We start from the raw sequence: 21,694 nt of genomic DNA on the forward strand, positions 1-21,694 counted from the left end.
ATAAACGCTGCTCTGATATCCAGGTTGGTATTCTGTTAAATTAAATCAATAGATAGACTTGCAAAAAACATAAATAAAACCTGTTTAAATAAAACTTTTAATTCATAAGTAGTAGAATGAAATGCCCAACTGTAAATTCATTAGGGGAATACTACAGGGATTGGTCAGTAACTGTAACGTTACTTTCTCTGGCAATGTCCAATTCAAGAAAGACTAATGACACAATAGTAATAAAAAGAATGTGACAGAAACTGGGCAGGTAGGTGTTGAGTGTGTGTGTGTGAGGGTGCGCACGTTCGTGTTACCTGGGGGGTGTTTGTAGTTGTTGAGTGGTTGGGGGGGCTCTTTGTGTGACAGTTTTGACCACAAGGTATGAGAGCGTGAGGTGGAGCCTCAATGTGTGAGACTTGAGAGTTATGGTAGTTAAAATGAATACGGATATATTTATGCCAAAAAAATATATACATTTTCTGTACATATATGTCATTTTTTCATTCGAAATACATTGGGAACTATTTTTAAATATTAGAATATTAAGGTAAATATGGGTTAAGTTCATTACATTAAAAAATAACGGTTTTATAATAGCAATAGAGCTCTCTCAACGCAGGCTCTAACGTTTGACAGATGACCTTGACTTTTGTTAGCGCCCTCGCCTTTGGCTTATGAGTTGTTTAGTTGTTTTATTTCTAAGGCTACCATAGAATCACTGTGTAGGATTTGTTTGAATAATGTTGCTTATTTCAGGTGGCTGGGATGTTGATGTATTACACCCTGTCTGGCGGTCATCATCCCTTTGGAAACTATATTAGTTGTGAGGTCAACATTCTGAAAGGGGATTACAATCTGGACAGAGTGCAGGATGACCTTGCGAAGGACCTGATCGAGTGGATGATTACATGTGAGCCAGAGAAAAGACCCAGTATAGAGGAGGTCCTCATTCATCCCTACTTCTGGACTGATAAAAAGTGAGACCCTCTCCCTAACTAGTCTAACTGGTGAAATGGTGACGTGTTCAGTTGTCACTTGACCTAATGATAATTTATGACTCAATAATGATTGAATTAAAATAAAGCAAATTGCTCCTCTGATTCAGGAAAGTTGAGTACCTGGTCAAAGTTGGCAATGAAGAGGAGGTTGTCAAAAGAGACAACGCTGACGTGAAGATCGTTGAGGCTCTGGAGCAGCTGACTGCAGGGAGATCATTCAGTCAGTGGAAATCCAAGGTGAGGACATTCAACAGCAGCCGTCTGCAGGACAAGCAGCAACATTGTCTGGATCCTGTTAGATAATTGACCGTTGTAAAATGATGAATGTCTCAATAGCCACAGGGCAACTTGTAATTACTTGATAACATTGTATCATTTTAGGCATAACATTTATTTATAGAAATATAATTTAGATAAATATGCTTTTATAAAAGATCACACTTTTTTATTTAAATAAAGATACCTAAGTAACAGCGCAGTTCCTGTGTTTTTAAGCTGGACCCTGAGCTGGTTAAAAAGCTGGACAGGAAGAAGAAATCGTATCCCGAAAACACACTGGGCCTTCTGCGCTTTATACGCAACTTGCACGAGCACTGGTGAGAGGGTCCTTTATTCCTGTTAAACACTCCTGCCCAGCAATCCATGGGTCATATGAGTATCATTTAAAGGTCTTCTGTTGGCAACCCAAAGCTTTTACACCAACAGTGAAATGTAATAAATAATTTTTATGTTCTTGTTCTTCAGGAAGCCTGAGGCAGCAGCCCTTGACCTGTTTGCTGTATTTCCTGATCTCTTCTCTTGTGTGTACAAGTTTGCCAAGGCCAATGGATGGAATGAAAGAATCGCTCTAAGGACATACTTTGAAGATTAGATGAATTCAGAGGAACTGTTCAGAAAAGCCCAGGTCTATGCTTTAGATATTTCACACCTACCTGTTGTCATAATCGTTATAAATATGTAGACACGGTCCTTCCAAATGCAGTTTGATTGCCTGTGAGTCACAGTTGGGCTGGGGATCTCCAGATTTCTGTATATAGTGACTTAAAATTGGTAGGAAATAAGAAATATGTGAGATAGAAAGAGATTGCAATGAAAAGAGTACAAATGAAAGAAACATATTTGCCCCTGTGCCTAAGAGCAGCACCAGGGAAGAAACCCAGCATCTGGTGATGTCTATGGGTTCCAGACTTCAGGCAATCATTGACTGCAGAGGATTAGCAACCAAGTATTGAAACTCACAATTTAATTCATGAATATGTTAGTTTGTCCAAATACTTTTGAGTCCCTAAAATAGGGGGGACCCCATATAAAATGAATGTAATTCCTACACCGCTCACCCAATTTGGATGTAACTACCCTCAAATTAAAGATGAAAGTCTACAATCTTGATCGTTTCCTTTCAAATCCATTGTGGTGGTGTACAGAGCCAAAATGATGATTGTTGTGTCACTGTCCAAATATTTATGGACCTAACTGTATATCATAATCATAATTATATTGAAACAGAAAAGGTGTACAAGGATACAAATACAGGTAATTATATAGTAGTTGTCCAATAGGAGGGATGTTTAATGGTTTAAATAAAATTTGCTCTGCCTAATAATTTAATCACAACTTTATACAGCTTTTAAACATATAGGTTTTTATTATCAATATATTTTATATACATTATTGTTCTTCTCCTTTTGAACATATGCATGTTTTATCTAGGGCAATTTACAAGAATTTATATAATTTAACAAATATTTTTTTGTTTACTCTGTAAAGTATGAATACAAAGTGCCTAATAGAAAATATTCCTGTACATTAAAAAAGGACAGAATATTCTGCAACAGATTCGTAGTGTGAAATTAATTAAATCTGGAGCTGGAAGGAAAGCAAACTGGTTTCTACACACAATTTTGCATAATGTTTATACTGCTGTGGCATCTGAATGTTAATAAAAATAATTTTGGAAGCACACTGAAGATGACTGCACTTTTTGGGTACATTTTGAGGCTTTCAATTAGACATTAACACAACTGCACAACTCTGGTGATGAGCTGCAGGAGTCTGGGTAGCAGCTCCTATAAACACCCAAGTTCCTTGCCTTGCTACTGAATAGGCATCAGCAGCTTATATTAATGCTGTAGAGGCCGAGCCCAAGAACTGTAACAGCTTCTTATTGAAACCAAACAGCAGAATTGACACGGAGGAAACAAATGTGACTTTCATACTAATAAGCTGATCTCAACATAGTCCCGAATGGGGACTAAACGAGGGTTGTGAAGGGAAAACATGTTCAGAGCTATAAAAAAAATAGCACCCAGGCTGAGGAATTTACATCTTTGCTCGTATACATTTTCATTTATATGATACAGCTCTCTTTTTTTACATTTGTGTGCGTCTCTGTTCTCCGAGCCGTTCATAGAACAGAGACAACAGTTATTGACTCTCACAGGAAGCAGGAGATACAACAGCATAACGAAGGAGGTTGGGAAAGGAAAAATGAAGAGACATACGCAGGTCCTTTTGAAGGCGAGGGGTCAAATGTCTTTCAATTGAAGTATCACACTGTAAAAGACCAGTCACCCAGGCGTGTGTGGTCAAAACATGCTCAGAGCCCATAACTGTGATAAATAATGTGTTTTATTTGCAGTATTAAAAATAAAACCATATATCATGTAAAGCAGACATCTTAGGTAAATACAAACCTTTGTTGTCATTATAATTTTATAACGTGTGTGCTAGGCCCATTTTATACCCACCCTTCAACAGCTGACAAGATGGACTTGATTGAAGTTCTACGTTTGTGCTTTACCCTCCGACACCAAGCCCACCGAACAGAACTCGAGAGTCCACATTATTTCACATCTACAATTATTTACAAAGCAGGTATAAATTGTAAAACCTTACAAAAAAAGGATATAAAAACATCTCAACCCCACACATTTCACAAAGTACTGAAAAAAAAAAATCCTTCATTCACATACTAAGTTTTTTCTTTTTATTCTTTTCCCTCATTATTTTTTATTTCTGTTTTTACAAGTGCTCATTTTGGTAAACATTGTGATTGGGTGCTTGTGGTGTATGGATGTAAAGAGAAGCAGGAACAAAGACATTAATATTGGAAACAAATACAAAATGCAAGCTTTGGATCTTGTTCAGATTTTTAATCCTCTGTTCCTTTTCTTCTGTAAAGCAATTCAATGAAACAAACCCGAAACTAAACAAATAATTAAATGTGAACTGCACTGGTAATATCCGTCTGAATATGGATGTGCACTCTTGGGCCTGCAAGATAAGACGTAAATGCAGTACAAACTTTATAATAAAGGCCACTGTACAATTATGATAATCAAGCTTTTTTTTTTTCTTTTACATTCTCTGACTAATGCCTTTTACATACAGCAATTTGGCAAGAATTCCTTCGAGTGGAATTATATCTAATAAGGGACAAACATACTGAAAACCAAAACTTTGCTGTTGACTTCTGGTTTGTCATTAAACCCAGAAGTTTTAATGATCACAGACCAAAAGAAACCCCCCCACCGCCTGCCGTTTTTTCCAGAAAGCTATAGAGATCTTGTTGGGACTTTATGTGCAAGAGGGAGGATCCCGGCCACTTAAGATTGCACTGCCAATGATCTTGAGAAGGGTTATGACAAGCCACTTACACAATTAATGATGTAACTTTGGGAAAACTGAGAAAAACAGAATCTGGAAATAAATGGTTCTGTTGAGCAAGAGTTCATAGTCATATCATCGTTCTGTGTGCAAATGATAGTAAGTGGTGTTAAAAAAATGACTTGAATAGTGTAGAAATACACAATCTGTGGCGAAACAACCATTTTAGCATTCATCCCGGTAAATTCTAAGAAAACAGCGCCGCTGGGAGATGTTAAATCGGCAGACGACTCCAGCTTCCACATAAAAAGCAAAGATGCAGAAAATAAACAGTTAGATTCATTGAGTAATATGTGATTTTTCAGTTCCCCTTGGGGAGACCTCCATTACACTTAACAGCAATTGATCAAAGTAATCGTCGCACTCAGATAAAACTGCAAAGAGCTGCCAGCATTTTGTTCTAGATGTAAAAGGGCTGAAAGGTTCCTGGCGTGAGGAATTACTACGACCGAAGGGATGGTATCTGGGATGATTTATATCCACCTGGGAAATCTTTTAGCGCACAAGTTTATGCATATGAAAAATGTGAGAGTACTGTTCCTGCAATAATAACTGCAAAAGAGAAGGATGAAGACTCAATTCTGTACACAGGACCCCGGTGCATTAATTAATGCCCCAGTCAGGCTGCATGTGTGTCATATAAGTTACGGCACAACGTAAAGACTGCCATACAATGAAAAATGAGATGTAAAGCACAGCAGCTGCTCAGGGTATCATAATGCGAAAAAAGTCTGCAAGTTTGAAGCTCTTTCTGGACGTCCTCTGCAATGGTGTATTGCTGTTGTGAATTCGTAAAGGTCATGGATTATAAAATCGCCAACCTTATGCCAAGTACATGATGAACTCTGTGAGGCCAGACATACACTCTAAGAAAGAGAAAGATTTTAACTATGATGCTTCCAGCCAATTTATTTTCTGGGAAACCGGACTCGTAAAATCAAATTGGTCTCCAAGCCGAACTTCAGTGTTTTTATGCATAGCTGGATTCGGACTGCCTTTGTGTTCTAGGTTAGCTCGGCTGGTGACATTTCTTATCGGATACAAACAAGGTCTAGATTTTAGTGATCAGACTGAATTGAGCAGTACGTCAGCTTCTCCTGCATAAAGACCAGGCCTGTGCCGAGTTATTCTCGAAAATGTAACCCTCTTCGGTCAATGTTAAGGGGGGGAGAGCCAATGGGAGCTCAGACAAAGCGTGTAGAGAGGACTTGAAACAGCAGAAGGAATGGGAGTGTCAGAACAAACCAGCTTTGACATTCAATGCCAAGGAGTGGTGCCAAAGAACTGAGGCGAGAAGGCATGGTCACATGTCACTGATGGCTTTTGTATGTGATAAAACACTTAAGTGGTTATCTCTTTTGTTTGGATTGATTTTTGAAATTGGGGTTGTTAAGCAAATGACCCTGTCTGCTTCCCTAAACACAAGCAACGGCAAGGTGTGAAGTCAGTTTAACAGTCTTGTTGCAAATGTAAACATGGTCACTGCACTGCCCCAACACTACACTCAACACATTGCGTGTTCTGGAGACGTTATAAGCCTCTCTCATGAACACACTCTGCTGACCCATCTTACGTTACATGATTTCTTTGGAACAAACTGATCTAAGTGATCAATGAAAAAAGATAATAAACATGCCTTATCTGATGAAGAGAGAGAGAGAGAGAGAGGAAAGACCTGGTAAAATAAATTGTTTGTCCATCTCAGAGTACAGGCTACTGTTGATTGTCAGTGGAAAAAAAGTGTCCGGTTGTTTCATGTTCATTAACACTGCCTTTCTTAGTTCGTTTTTTGAAAATTAAAAATGAATCCATTTAAACTACTGATGCAGAAAGTTAATGAAGAAAATGGTCTATACTTTCTTGGGCCAGTTTCAGATTGTCACTTTCAAACACACACTGCAGGCAAAGTAAAGGTTTGGTGGTGTTGGCTTTATAAAAAAAGTGCAAAAAAGTAAAAAAAAAACATTTTTGTATCGATACAGTATTTGTATTATTTTTGTCATCACGAGCCTTAAAATCTAGCAGCCATTATGAAATACAAGCACAAATAAAATCTGTTCGTTATTCACAGAGCTCGGCTTGTTACGGTGTGGTTAGCTAAGTTAGTACTAACTGATATGTATCTTTTAAACCACTTCTATTTACAAAGAATGCGGGGAGTGAATTGCTTTAGTGGTGCCATACAAAAAATATAAATAAAATAGTCATCTTTCTTCTGTTTTAGATTGTGTTTCTGCATAGATGTCTTGTTTTTCTACATGTCGCTTCCAAATTCCATACAAAACCAAAAGAAAGAGGGAAAGAAAAATAAATCTGAGCCTTTTCGGGAAACTCAGTTCATGGTGTTGAGATACGAGTGCCAGATCTGTGTGAACTAGACATGCTCTTGTTGTACACTTGTATCCAAAGACGTTTGTGAACTGGAAAATCAGTTTACAGAGGCACTTACTGTCAGGTTAGGTGTCACGAAGACACCCTGAACAAAACGATAAAAAAACAGAACTGATAAAATCTAAAGAAACACCCATTCTGCTTAAATCTGAGCTTTTCTCACTCGATCTCCCCAATAACACAACTGCCTTTTCTCTGCATATTAAAATGGCTGCTAATTCCCCACGGGTCACATCCAGCCTGTTGTTTCTCTCGAGACGAGATCAGCATCTCGACTGAGGACTCCTTCAGCGGGAGTGGTGCATCTTGGGAAACGAGGTACACGTTCTAAACTGTACACTTGGTACATATTGCTTGACTTGGAGACGCTTTGAGTCGGGTTTTGTATTTTCCCTCCCACATCTTCAGAAGCTTGATTCAGGCACTGACTTCTTCCTCCCCAGAGACGCGGTGCTGTAGCGCGTCCGCTGCAGCGTGGCGTAGGAGGGCTTGTCGGAGGCGACGCTGCGTGGCGGCACAGGGTTGGACAGACCGTTCTTGTGCAGAGAGGCGGTCCTCCGCAGAGTCAGCTCGGATTTGCTCTGGATGTTGGAGGAGCTCTGGGAGCGCTTGATGTCCACAGCGGAGCGGCTGACCCTGCCATTGGCCAGCTCCTCCCTATTCCTGCTGCTGGTGGCCTTGCCCTCGGCTGCCCTGTTTAACGTGCCGTTGGAGAGAGAGATCCTGGAGGAGCTGCTGGTCGCCTCGCTGCTCCTGTGCGCCTCTGACTCCCTGGACTTCCTGGAGTCCTTCTTGAGGAAGTTGGGTTTTAAAAAGGAGAACCTGCCTTCGTGGCTCCTGGTGTCCTCGGTCCTCCTCGCCTTGTCCTCCTCTGGGGGCGACTGCTGTTCACCATCCCCACGATCCCTGGCGCCCGCTAAAGCCTTGCTCCTCTTCAAGGTGGTGTCCCAGCTGGGTGGCGGATTGGCGCCTGACTGGATGACCCCACTGGAGCTCCTCCTGGGCCCCCCTGCAGAGGTGTCCTCAGGCTTTCCTGGCAGATCCTGCTTGGTCTTCTTGGACGTCCTCCTGGTCAGGGTGCCGTCATCCTTCTGTTTGCTGCTCCTCCTCGAGGCGCTGCTCCTCTCGCTGGCCTGTCTGGATTGCCCCTCGGGTGCTCTGCTGGGGTCCGAGGGCTCCCCACTCGGCCTCCCCATGCAGCTCATGCCGATGCCCCGGGACGGGCTGGCAGAAGCCTGTGTCCGCCCGTCCGCAGCGCCCCCCCCCTCCTCGTCACTCGTCACCGTCATCAAGGGTACGATGGAGTCCTTGGTGCACCGCGGCCGGCGCCCCGACTCCAGGTACTCCACCAATTCCCCGGGCGCTGGCTTGTTGCGGTCCTTGGACCCGAAGGACCAGCGCAGGGGCAGCACCTTGCCGATGCTCTCCTTGGTCTTGGTGGGCGTCCTCATGCTGACACTCCTGCCCTGGATACCGCGGACAAATGGCCTGGTGTCAAAACCGCCTGGGGAAAATAAATACATTCATAAATATATACTGTTTTCATTGGGCTTTCGTGTATACTAGTAGTCACAGACCATACTTTTTGTCTCGACCGATTTTGAGAGGTGTCCTGCTCCCTTTTGACGTTTGAACCAAAGTACTGCCTTCCTACTGCCCTTTGAACCAGAAGTCCCACCTCCCCCTCAATTGACCTTTGACCCTGCTCATCCGCCATGTTTTTTTTTATTTTTTACTTGCCATGGTATCACCCCCATCTTGGCAGCCGCCCCCACCATGTTGTTTGTAGTTTTTAGAAGTTGAACTTTGTTAGTGTTTGTAGCTTAGTTAGAGGGTTGTTTTATTTTATGTTTCTGATCATGATTAGGATTATTCTTTGTTAGCAGAAGAAAAATTTAATTTAAGAATAAAATAAATAAATAAAAGTCTATGGACATTATAAGGAAACAAAGTAAAAACGTGCATCAATGGTAGTCTTTTATTGTGACAGGCCTGTATATGACAACAAGGCATCAGGTCAGAAGTAGACGGAGATTATATACTGAAACGTGTGATCATTACTCTCTGGTCTACAACACCCACAGTGGCTATGTGTTTATTGGCAAAGGCAGCTGCACAGGTCATTGCTATTCTTTCCAGGATCGTGTAGAAATTGGCCTTGGTCATGAGAGAGATAGTGTTCCCAAAAGAGCTGTGCAGACCTTTTTGGACAGTTGTAACGGCACATTCACCAAGCTGAGCCTCTTTATACAGCATTTGCTTGAGCACATTTGGAAGGCCCTGCACCGTTTTCTCAATTTCCTCAACCATCGGTTTTATATCAGGATCTACAGATTCATACATTTCACCAATCTTGCAGCTTATTAGAGTAAGGATCACATTTTCAATCAGAGCTTCCTCAGACGTAAGTAAAAGTGGTCCCAAGGAACCCCAGGTTCTCTTTCTCTGAAACATATAGGAATGAAAGTGTAATTTCTTATTGTACAGCAATGCAGACGATACATGGATACAGTATTTATGTTTGTAAAACCCATGATAGTCCCATGATAGGTTTTTATAATCTGCTGAACTATTTGTATTACTTTGTCATCCACAGTATCTAACAAACTGTCAGTAAACCCTATTTTTTTCTACTTAAATCATTTTTCGAGGCTATGTAAAAGTTTTCACTTCTTCTTTGGTCTGCAGTGTGATATGTATTCCATGTAAGGTACGAGGAACACACCACACAACATTTAGCAAGCGTGTGACACTTTTTTGTCAAATATAAGCGCACACTACTCCAAGCACTCCCTTGTTCATAATCTAAAGTTAGACAAAGGTGATGCAGCTGGCTGGGGTCATCTATTCGAAAGGGCCTCACATTTATCAAGTAATTCACCACTTATACAGGGGTTTCATTATTCTACTGTAGAGAAAAGTAAAGAATACTTAAAACTGTGACGAGAGTAAGTACGTAAGTAAAGTGATTAAGTAAATGTTCGTATATGGTTCTATGTATTCTATATTTAACTCTCCTTCTTCTGCAGACTCCAACTCCTTCATCACTGTCCACTTTTCATAGCTACTCTCTTGGTCAGGCTACTAGTCATAAATACGAAGATATTTTAGAACTCCTACCTAGCGTTGATGGTAAGTATACTTCAGATAATAGGTATATCTTGAGGCATGTATAGTAATCACATAGTTAATGTATTTATGTTTGTATTATTTTTGTGATATTACCGGATGAAAACGTTCAAAGAGTTGAAATACTGGAACAATGATTAACGACGCAGGCTCTGGTGGATCAGGCAACGAGTACAAGCAGCGGTAATGGTAGGAGAGTGGGACTTGCAACCTTCCACACATACGTCACAAACAGTGCCTTCGAACTGCCAAAGGCACGAGTGCTGAAGGTATACAGCAGCACATGTAATGTATTGTTTGAGGTTTACTTTATGGTAGACAATTGTAGTGACATAGAACAATACATTTTATCTACATTATAAAAAAATATTATATATTATTTCTTCTAAGGCTTCTTCTAAGACAAAGTAATGACAAATAATGTACATAATTACTGCATCCATATCTGTTTCACTTTTATATGCTAACAGTTAATAAACAAATTGAAAATATGGACCAGACATTTTCATTACTGCCTTCAACGAGGAAGACCAGTGAGATACCCTTTAACCCCAACACATACACCATCACCCATTCCTTCCAAAACACAGAACACACTAGTGGTGGAGGTATGTAAACTCTGCTGTTTACTTGTGTTATCTGAGCAAGTGCTAAGCTACTGCTTAGCTTCATTCACAATGAGGAGAAAATATCTGTACCAAGCACAATACCGTGACACCCCCTCTCTGTTTTATTATAGCTGAAGCAGCGTCGCTGCAGGGGCAACCTGGAATCTGTGCAAAGTGCATTTGGCCCACATTGTTTTGTGGTTAAAGATACAATCACGAGATGTTCTGTATGTAAAATATTCTTTAGAGGAGGTGCCCGTCTTTGCAGATGTGTAGCTAAAGCCGCTGCCAATGAGATTCAGTGTGTTCAGAGCTTTTTCTATATGGACGCACATTTCTTCCTATAACTCATGAATGATATGTCTGTGACGCTGTAAGTGTGTTATTGAGACTCCGGACAATCATGTATGCTACATGAGCAGAATCAACATCCCCAAGAAATCGGAAAATTACATTTTCTTCTATTTCAAATGCAAGAAGGATACGGGGACACGTACCAAATTACGTTTATGCCTCACACATTAACAACGAATATGACCCTTCAAAAACTACACTTATTTAACACATTGGTAAAGGATATGATAACTACTTGATAATTAAGGAACTGATACCCAACATTTTTTGCCTATGAAACTTGGCAATTTGCCAAAAGCAATGGGGTTCAGCAGAGCAAAAGAACATTTTCCCTATTTCTTTAACACTACCAAAAACCTAAATTATGTAGGTCCCATGCCTGGTGTAAAATTTTAACGGCATAGACTTGGAGCTGGTAGAGAACCTCATTGGATTATCCCTTGTCAGGAAAACACAGACATCAGTGGGCCAAGGTGATTTAACCTGTTACTTTCATTGTTCAATATTCAACTTGTATAAATAAATGTGTACTTTAGACTGAATAGCAAGCTGAGTGAATAAGAAGCCAACTTCAGTCTCGTCCAGTTTGTACCCGTGTGTAAACTAAACCACATTGTACCCCATAGGACACCCTGAAATAATATGTGAAGGTTTTGGGCTAGCAAAAGTCAAAGTTTATCCTCCAAGAGGTTTGTCCGACTCAGTACGTCTATGTGTGCTGAAGTAAACCTGTGCTCCCCCTGCATGCATAATGATGATTAGAGATCGCTTACTGGGGTGTGGTGCTTCAATTAAACGCCCCCGGCATTTATTCCAAATAACTGCATGTTTACATGATTATGCAAATCAACTCGGAGAGTATTGGAGACTGACTGCGATTTGAGACCTGCCGAGTATTGGAAGTTTACCAGTATCTGAAAGTGTTCATGGATGTTAAAGTACTTCTACATTTTTGATTTTATAGCTTTCACTTTACTGTTTGTCACAACATGTGCAATTTGTTTTTGTTTTAGAAGACTTTGAAAACCCTGGCTGAGGAATTGTTTCCCCTGGTCTATCTGCAGTTTCTTTGGAACGTGCCCTTGGTTGAGTATTATTTTAAATGCCACGCACACTTCTTTACCAGTCTTGTTTTTTTAACGGGATTGCCCATGCATATTTAGATGGCACATGTATACAAGTATTTCATACCGCTATTGAACTTTGAAAACTGACCCATCTCCACCACATGCGCATGCCATTGCCTGTCAATGTCTCGAACCACTGTCAAGTTCCTCTTAAACCTCAGCCAAGCTGGTTTGTGCACTGTGTATGTATATTGATCTGATAACCATTGTGAAACATGCTCTCTTCACATGCGTGCCCTTTGTTCGTGCACTTCTCAGATCAGCCTCTAATAACTACAAACAACATGGTGGGGCCTGCTGTCTAGATAGTGGTGCTTCCTGCCAAGATGGTGGAACATCCTGACAAGTAAAAAAAAAAAAAACACCACAAACATGGCAAATGGGAAGGGTCAAAGGTCGGGGGGGAGAGGAGGCGAGGAAGATGGTGGGACTTCCAACTCATAGGCCAATGGGAAGGCGGGTCTTCAAAAGAGGGTGGGGCACATGTTAAAATTGATTGAGAAAGTTTGGTCTGTGACTACTTATACTTGTTTTTAATCTTGTTCTTTTGCTAATACCATGCATAAAAATGAAATGTTTATAATATATATATATATATATATATATATATATATATATACACACACTCACCTAAAGGATTATTAGGAACACCATACTAATACTGTGTTTGACCCCCTTTCGCCTTCAGAACTGCCTTAATTCTACGTGGCATTGATTCAACAAGGTGCTGAAAGCATTCTTTAGAAATGTTGGCCCATATTGATAGGATAGCATCTTGCAGTTGATGGAGATTTGTGGGATGCACATCCAGGGCACGAAGCTCCCGTTCCACCACATCCCACAGATGCCCTATTGGGTTGAGATCTGGTGACTGTGGGGGCCAGTTTAGTACAGTGAACTCATTGTCATGTTCAAGAAACCAATTTGAAATGATTCGACCTTTGTGACATGGTGCATTATCCTGCTGGAAGTAGCCATCAGAGGATGGGTACATGGTGGTCATAAAGGGATGGACATGGTCAGAAACAATGCTCAGGTAGGCCGTGGCATTTAAACGATGCCCAATTGGCACTAAGGGGCCTAAAGTGTGCCAAGAAAACATCCCCCACACCATTACACCACCACCACCAGCCTGCACAGTGGTAACAAGGCATGATGGATCCATGTTCTCATTCTGTTTACGCCAAATTCTGACTCTACCATCTGAATGTCTCAACAGAAATCGAGACTCATCAGACCAGGCAACATTTTTCCAGTCTTCAACTGTCCAATTTTGGTGAGCTTGTGCAAATTGTAGCCTCTTTTTCCTATTTGTAGTGGAGATGAGTGGTACCCGGTGGGGTCTTCTGCTGTTGTAGCCCATCCGCCTCAAGGTTGTACGTGTTGTGGCTTCACAAATGCTTTGCTGCATACCTCGGTTGTAACGAGTGGTTATTTCAGTCAAAGTTGCTCTTCTATCAGCTTGAATCAGTCGGCCCATTCTCCTCTGACCTCTAGCATCAACAAGGCATTTTCGCCCACAGGACTGCCGCATACTGGATGTTTTTCCCTTTTCACACCATTCTTTGTAAACCCTAGAAATGGTTGTGCGTGAAAATCCCAGTAACTGAGCAGATTGTGAAATACTCAGACCGGCCCGTCTGGCACCAACAACCATGCCACGCTCAAAATTGCTTAAATCACCTTTCTTTCCCATTCAGACATTCAGTTTGGAGTTCAGGAGATTGTCTTGACCAGGACCACACCCCTAAATGCATTGAAGCAACTGCTATGTGATTGGTTGGTTAGATAATTGCATTAATGAGAAATTGAACAGGTGTTCCTAATAATCCTTTAGGTGAGTGTATATATATATATATATATATATATATATATATATATATATATATATATATATATATATTCTAGTTATTTGTTGCTGTACTGTAGACCTAGAACTCCCTCAAATGATCCCCTACCTCTCTCCTCCTTCAGGGGCTCGTCCTGAAAGACAGGGGACTCGGGCGAGTCGGGGAGGGAGGCGACGCAGTTGGTCGACACTCGGGACACCAGGCTGCCTCTCTTGCTGTCTCCCGTCAGACGGATGAGCCAGTGATCAGACATGGAGGAGCTGGTGGAGCCTGTTGGGGTGAGGAGGGAGAGAAGGGGAGGGGTGAAAGAGAGAGAGGGATAGGGGTAGAGGGAGAGAGGAACCAACAGAGACAGAGGGTAGGAGAGAGAGAGAGACAGAAGAAGTCCGAGAAACAGAGAGAGGGACAGAGAAATTTGCAATCAGTGGGAGCTTGAACATTTTCATGTAGTCACCCTGTAGAGCGCGCGTCTCCAGACAAGGCTGCCGGTGTCCCCAGCCCCGAGCGTTACGGCACGTGTTCCCTGTCTCACCTCTGATCGAGCTGCTGGCAGACCAGGGGGGGATGGCGTTCCGTCTCTGGTAGAAGAGGATGTAGGCTCCGCGGGTGCAGATCTCCTCCTCGGGCACCAGATCCACGCTGCTGTCATCGTAGCTGTACCACTGCCCGTCCACTGAGTTCCTGCAGTACGCTGCACACGACACAGCAACACACGGGTTACACGGTGGTAGGTCCGGGGGAGGGGGTAGTTTTGTCCGTTGTTTAACTTTTTGCTTATCATATCTTTTTGTCTGGGAGTGACTCGTGAAGTGCTAACGTACAGCAGCGAAAGCGAGAACCAGGGACATTAAGTACAGTGGTTTTTGAATACTTATAAACAATACATTTAAATTCAAATCACCATATAGTGGTCTCTCTCGTGCAGCTGTTATTTGCATAAGATACATTTGCTAAACAACGTGAAGCAACCAAGAGACCTAAATAATGTATGTGTCTAAATAATCTGCATGTGAAAAAACAGGTAACCTAATCTGTCGCTATAGAAACACTCATTTTAAAGCTATTGGAAACATTTTCCAAGCACAGCACCTGGGGGCAGAATAATTACAGAAGCCTCATCCAAAAAATGTAATGAATTTTATATCCACACATCAACTATTTAACTGGACTGACTTGTGGTTTCGTGTCTGATTACATCCAGAAGAAATCGTTAATGCCCAGAAATGCCAGCCCTTGCTTCATTCTGCCACTAGAGGGCACCATGCACACAGTGTTGGAAATGCACATCATACACTGAACTTCAAACCACAGAAAATAATCACAGAGAAATTCGGATGTTATAGTTGTTGGGTTAAAAGCCCAAGGAGGTGTGAGTGTGTGTGGCGCAGTGCCATACCTGTGTAGTGGCCACCATGCATCCCCCCGTGGTGGTTACACACGGCGTACAGGTCGTACAGGAAGTCGGGTGGCTGGCCGGCCTCGGGGGGCCATGGGTTCAGCGTCTTGGCGCTCTGGCTCCTCTTGACCACGTGGGGTGCCATGTCCAGGCCCGTCAGCGGGAAGCGCACTAGCGTGGAGAGCTTGTTGCGCCGCTCGCCCACCTGCCGGAAGCGCTTCAGGTGCAGGATGAGGATGTCGGGCAGCGTCCACAGGCTGAGCTTCACCATACCCTGCTGTAGTTTCTTACAGTGCGGGCACTTCCACGCGTCGTCCGGGGCCAGCTGGGGGACAGCACAAAGCGGGTGTTAGGAAGAGGAAGAGGGGGCAAGGCCGCGACATGTCAAACAGACATAGTACTGAAAGAGGAGGCGTCCAGGCTGGTCCCTGGGATTGGCCAACTCCCAATGAGGCTGGATGGGCGGGAACGAGTATGAGAAATAAATCTACCTGCCGTGAGCAGACAAACTCTCGGCGTAGCTGCTCTCTCAGTGGAATTTCAACACGAGCACCGAGGGCCAAGGCACCCTGTTCCAGACAAATCCAGCACATGTCTTTGAGAAGCACTTAGCCACTTTGTAGTCCCCCAAGCCCCAGCTAAATTAGGGAGGCATCTGAGGCGAGTGGGAGGAGAGACAGGCCTCATACATCAGTCGCACCTTGTAGAGGGGGAGGAAAGCTACGACCAAAGAGGAGGACAATCTGCTGTCTGGCTCGAGTTTGCGGTGGCACCGGATGCCGAACACAAGTTTGCTTTCTCGGCTGCTGAATTATTTGTGGGCTTGATGAGGCTCCCTGCGTCAGCGCCCTGACACTGTTTCTGGGGCCATTTTAGTGATGTCTGTTAAAAAGCGTGAAAGGACGAGTCAGCCCCCTCAACTGGCATTACGCAATCGGCCCATCAGCGAAGTTGCCTGTCACTTCCTCTCCGATTGGCCCAGATATTCCAAGCCGATTGGTCCTCCCCCTTTGAGAGCAAAAAGCCAGATACACCGAGCTCTGTTGCCCTTCAGATGCAGCACATCTATATTTAAAACATGTTATTAAGATCCCAGCTGAGTGCTCTTCTCCGACAAACTTGTGACCTTTTTGGAATCTCAACACGTCAAACAGAAAAGCCTGTAATAACTTTGTTTTAGGTATGAAATGCCGTTCGAGCAAATAATTTTTTTAAAGAACCTGCTAAGTTATAAAACGTAGAGACTCACTTAGAGCTCAATAACTATATACAGCTACGAGCTACTGTGCCCATAAATGTATCATGAATCTTCAAGACAATTTTATGATGCTTACTTTAAAGGTCTTACACTTGGGTGCTTGCTGAAACGAATCTTTAAAACCAAAAATCCCACGGCCTCTGAGACTTGCATGTAAAACGAAAATGCACGCAAACACTTTAGCGTTCAAGTTACTCTGCTATCGAGGCACTGAGGATCTTATTCATTAATCGTCTCATCAAGCAGGTTTTTAAGTTATTTACTGCCACGTTTAATGGTTTAATGGTCCCCTGAAGCTCTCAGGGGACAAGACAAGAGCCAGCTTGTCAAAACTTTCCTGTGCTTGTCGAACGAAAAGTAATAACTTACCAAAAAATAAAACAATAATAAACCACTACCTTAAATACCACAAGAGTAAGGCGCAGATAAAATGGCTGAGCCTCAGGTTACAATTTAATGAACAACTGTAAGCCCTGCAATTTGAAATGGGTTGTTTTTTTTTAATAATGGTTTTACAAAACGAACACATGCCAAGGGAATCAGCAATAGAAATATTGGAGATCTACAGAGAGGGCTGAGGGTTCCCAGGTGGGGGGGAGTGAGGTCAGAAATAGCATTAACAAAGGCACCCACACACAGAGGCCAATCCCCTCCCGGTATTCACATCTCAGTTCTGGAGGTGCTGGGGCACGTAAGGTTACCTGAATTTCACTCCTCCACATCGTGGAGTTTCCTGCCGGTTACACCACCAAACTGCAATCCCGAAAAGTCTGTCATTTTTTTCTGAGGACTCCCTGCCGACATTTTAAGCAAAACAAAAAAATGCGTTCGCTGCTGGCGAGTTCCCAGCTGGAATCATGAGCGACACGGACTTAAAAAGTGAGACGGAGACAGCCAAGGAGTGAGGGAGAGACAATCAGAGAGCGAGAGAGAGACAAGTAAGAGGGAGAGAGACCGCCAGAGAGCGATGGAGAGGACAGCGCCAGGCTGATGGGGTACCTGCTCCTCTTTGGTGTACAGCGTGAAGCACTCGTCCAGGGTACAACTGTGCTGCTGCAGGTGTTGTTGCTGCTGGGCCCTGACGCTGTCCGCATCGTGGACCACCTCCTCCTGGATGTTGCCAAACAGGCTGTGGACACAGAGAGAGAGAGACATGCACATTCGAATGAGCACACGCATGTACACACATGGGGTGAAGATCATCAGTCAGTTCAAAACCAGGACGAGAGGAACTTCAAACAATATGTGTGGACATTGTCACAAGTGGGTCCAAGTGGGTTTAAACATCACTCTATGAAAATTGTGTGATTTGTGTGATCGAGTGATTTCTGCTAACGTGTCATCTCACATTCACTCCTCTGGCAGGGCTCCTAAACAGACGCCATCATTGCCAGTTGTCAGTTTACCGTGCATACGTCTCTCTTTGTTATTGTTACTACAGCCACAGGAAGGCTCTTGTATCGACAGACGGGGGATTAAATCAGACATCTTTCACAGCCGTGCAGCAGTTTGTAAGAGGCACTCGAAGGCAATAATAAAAAGGGGAAGAGAGTGACAAAGACGACTCGCATTTCTGACAATCGTAGCCTCGTTAGAACAACGCATCGCCAATAAGTATCACCGGCGTTTGCAACTCAATACATAAAAAGGCCAGAAGGACTCAACAAGGGAATTTGGACCAAGTCATTATTATTCCTCCCACACTGACATGGTCACAATCCGAGAGGACTGCCTCTCCCCCTTGCTTGGTGGAAAGCTCACCAGTCTCTTGAGTGCCTCCCACAATGATCTTGACCACCTTTCCATCCACTGTGACCACCATCACCCAGCCTGGACACATCCTAGAAGTGGCAGGATCAATGTAGGAGGTTCAAACACCCTCCCTGCCTCTCACATCTCCCCTCTGCTCCAGCAGTAAATACTGTGGAGGAGGAGTGTGGGGAGAGAAAAGTAGGAAGCCCTGTATTCCTCACTCTACTTGATAACCCCCGTTCCATAAAATCAACAGCTCAGCTTGACGAATTGCCCGACTCGTCGCCTAGTAACTGGTTGACTGTATATAGGTTCTTATGCAACCTAAATAAAGCGCGGCTAGGCTGAGCATTTGCGATATAGAGTGATCTGTCACGGGTGTTCCCTAGTCCTCGAGTACAGAGAGCTGTTCCTTACCACTCTTTGATCTTGTGCTCCCACTCGATGATGAGCTTCACATGCGGAGGTCCTCCCGGTCCACAGAACTTCAGGGCCCTAGGGACACAATGGCAGACGGGTCAGAGTTCTAGAAGGGGCGCACTGATCTCTACACCAGGGTCTGATCAGTGAACTTTGACGCCCCCACACGGCCAACCATTTGGTAAAGTGCCTGCTGACGTCTTCCCATCCTCCCAACTTGCCACTTGACCTCTCGGGTTCAACTGGCAAAGGATTCTAATTTCAGTTGTGGATTTGAGGTCCAAAAACCAACAAACTAAGAGCAAAATGAAGAAAGATAAAGGACACACTGAGTCAGTGACCACATTTGTTCCTCCGTCTCATTCTCATACTCCTTCTCTCGCCGTCTGCCCTTTATTTGTTCCTATTTTGCCTACGAATCAATTGTAACTCACGGGAGGATAAGAAATGTGCCTTTTGAAACGACCACAAGATGTCAGGATTCTATTAGGCAAAGAGACTTTACTATTCTAGAAAGGGCATAATTATCGATATGCATTACATCTATACTTTTGCACGCAAGGTTGGGAAAAATTCAACATAAACCAAACATGACTAGTTCTGCGTTTGTGATTTTTTAAGCGTAAAAACTTGCCGAAAAGGGCAGATTCGTCTTACATTGGAGAAGATAAATAACATCTATAATCGGATGCATCTTTTCAAGCTGTACTTTTTTTTTGGGTGTAGATTTCTGCTAGGCCAGCAGAACAGCACCCTGAAAATAGAACGGATCTCAATCCATGAATAATAAATCGCCAAACCAAAAATAAAAACTGTTCAATGACAATCTCCCCCCACCAGCTCCATCGGAGAGCAAACAATCTTTGACCGTCTTCAATCCTCCAGGCGTGCGGAACCTGATACAGGGATAGTGACATCAAAATCAAATGAATGCAGAAGATCAAGTTGCTTCTTCTTCTATTATTTATTTTAATTGGCAGTTAAATGATCCGTTATCCACAACTAGAAAGAACCACTGATTGGACTGTGATTATGCACTGAATGACCATTTGAACGGTCCCTTATAACCCCATTTGGGTTCCTAATCAGTCCATTGAATGTAACCAGACAGCAATTATTTCATTTTCTAGCCACTGTAGACGACCAGAGATAAAGCCAACATGGTTTCAGATTCCATGGTGGTATTTTATGAAGGTTCCCGTTCCCGCACACAAAACAGCATTTCAGATACGCTCCTCTATGGGTCAGTGTGCCGTGCCACATGTGGGATGTGCAGCTGTCCCCCCCCAGCCTGTTTATCAGGCATGCAGGAATGCAGGAAACAGAACCATAGAGTCTCTTAGGAAAATGAACACAGCATTGAAAAGGTCATTATATATAATGTATATATATTATACAACAGCAGTAAATGCAGTCAACTCATCTGCAAGGATTCACAGCGGCAATCAGTATGACATTTAAAGCAGCTCCAAGCAGGTAACAAATAATATTCAACAACCAGGCCTTGATGGAAACCTCTCAGTTCACAGAGCAGCCGAGTGAACAGCAGTCATGCGTTTTGTAGGGAAGCAAGGAGACCTGAGTTTTGTAGGGTGAAGTGTGAGAGCTGAGACTGTGATTTAACACTAACAGACAGTCAAAATGAGGAGCTACTTACATAGGATAACAATATATGTTCAGGTTGCAAGCCATTCATATAGATAGGGCTCTGATGTTACAGGGTTTCTGCATTATCACACAGAGTGCAGTGAGAGCAGCGCTGAAGGCAGAGACAGGACACCTGCATGGCACATTAAAGCTCACGCCAGATGAGTACCGTGGATGCATGGGAGCACAACAGCATGGTGCCAGTGAGCTCTGCCTGAACAAATTGCTGTGATTGAGCAGTGCGCCCCACAGCAGGTTCCCATTGCCCACCGTAGGCCATGGACAGTGATTTGGCTGCGATGCAAGCATTGTCAGTGAAAGAGGACACGAGAAGAGCGCGCTGGGCAAGAGGAAGGAAGAGGATTCAATTCAATGGGAAGGAAACAACGAACGTCTGCTGTGCGCAATACAAGATCTCTCGCTTGCACTGAGTATGAACATATATATATATATATATATATATTAAAAGTTTCAGAAACACGTAAGTCCCGATATGTAATCCTTTTCCTTGCAATAATGCAGCGAACAACCCCTCCTCCACTATAGTACTATAATACGATTATGACTTCCTTTCATCCGTTATATAACTCCAATCTGTCATAAGCACGAACAATTTAAATGATCTCGCATCACCCAAGTTTTAAGACGCAAAAACTTAACTTGAGTAAATATTATCATCATTGTTATTACTTTTATCATTATGAATGTATACATTTGTTAGCTGCCTTTATCCAAGTGGAATCACAAGGTTCACACAGTTAACACTTTCTGTGCATAAAATTTCAAAGCACAGCTGAATGGGAAGCTTTGCATCACTTTATGATCTTTCGGGCCCCTCTGCAACTCCACTGGCATCCTGCCTGCTCAGGTGCAGATGTTTTGGTGCCAGATCTCGTCCATTCCTCCAGATGAGTCTGAGTTGCTCCTGCCTTCCACAGAAGGAAGCTGCACCAATCTTGATTAATACACCAAATAATGCGAAATGGCAACTGCAAGTGACATGAATCATTTATATTAATAGATGTATTACTGTGGCATCATACAAGTCCCCGTTCTGGGTAATAATACAGCTTTCAGGCAACTTGTCACTAATGAAAATTTCATGCG

At 43.0% G+C, this 21,694-nt stretch overlaps 1 protein-coding gene across 1 annotated transcript in view; it reads right to left on the bottom strand.

Annotated features, from left to right (window-relative positions):
• Positions 1-3,599: 3,599 nt before the first annotated feature.
• usp43a (ubiquitin specific peptidase 43a) overlaps positions 3,600-21,694 on the bottom strand; it is a 120,827-nt gene continuing 102,732 nt past the window's right edge. Inside the window, exons 10-15 of the mRNA XM_066704343.1 lie at positions 18,938-19,015; positions 17,768-17,897; positions 15,511-15,835; positions 14,647-14,805; positions 14,223-14,384; positions 3,600-8,550 (exon numbers count right to left, since the gene is read on the bottom strand). Coding sequence (XP_066560440.1) covers positions 7,451-8,550; positions 14,223-14,384; positions 14,647-14,805; positions 15,511-15,835; positions 17,768-17,897; positions 18,938-19,015 — 1,954 coding nt within the window. The 3' untranslated portion in view covers positions 3,600-7,450. The remainder of the gene's footprint in view (positions 8,551-14,222; positions 14,385-14,646; positions 14,806-15,510; positions 15,836-17,767; positions 17,898-18,937; positions 19,016-21,694) is intronic.

This window comes from Amia ocellicauda, chromosome 5, assembly GCF_036373705.1.
Source record: "Amia ocellicauda isolate fAmiCal2 chromosome 5, fAmiCal2.hap1, whole genome shotgun sequence".
Lineage (NCBI taxonomy): Eukaryota > Metazoa > Chordata > Actinopteri > Amiiformes > Amiidae > Amia > Amia ocellicauda.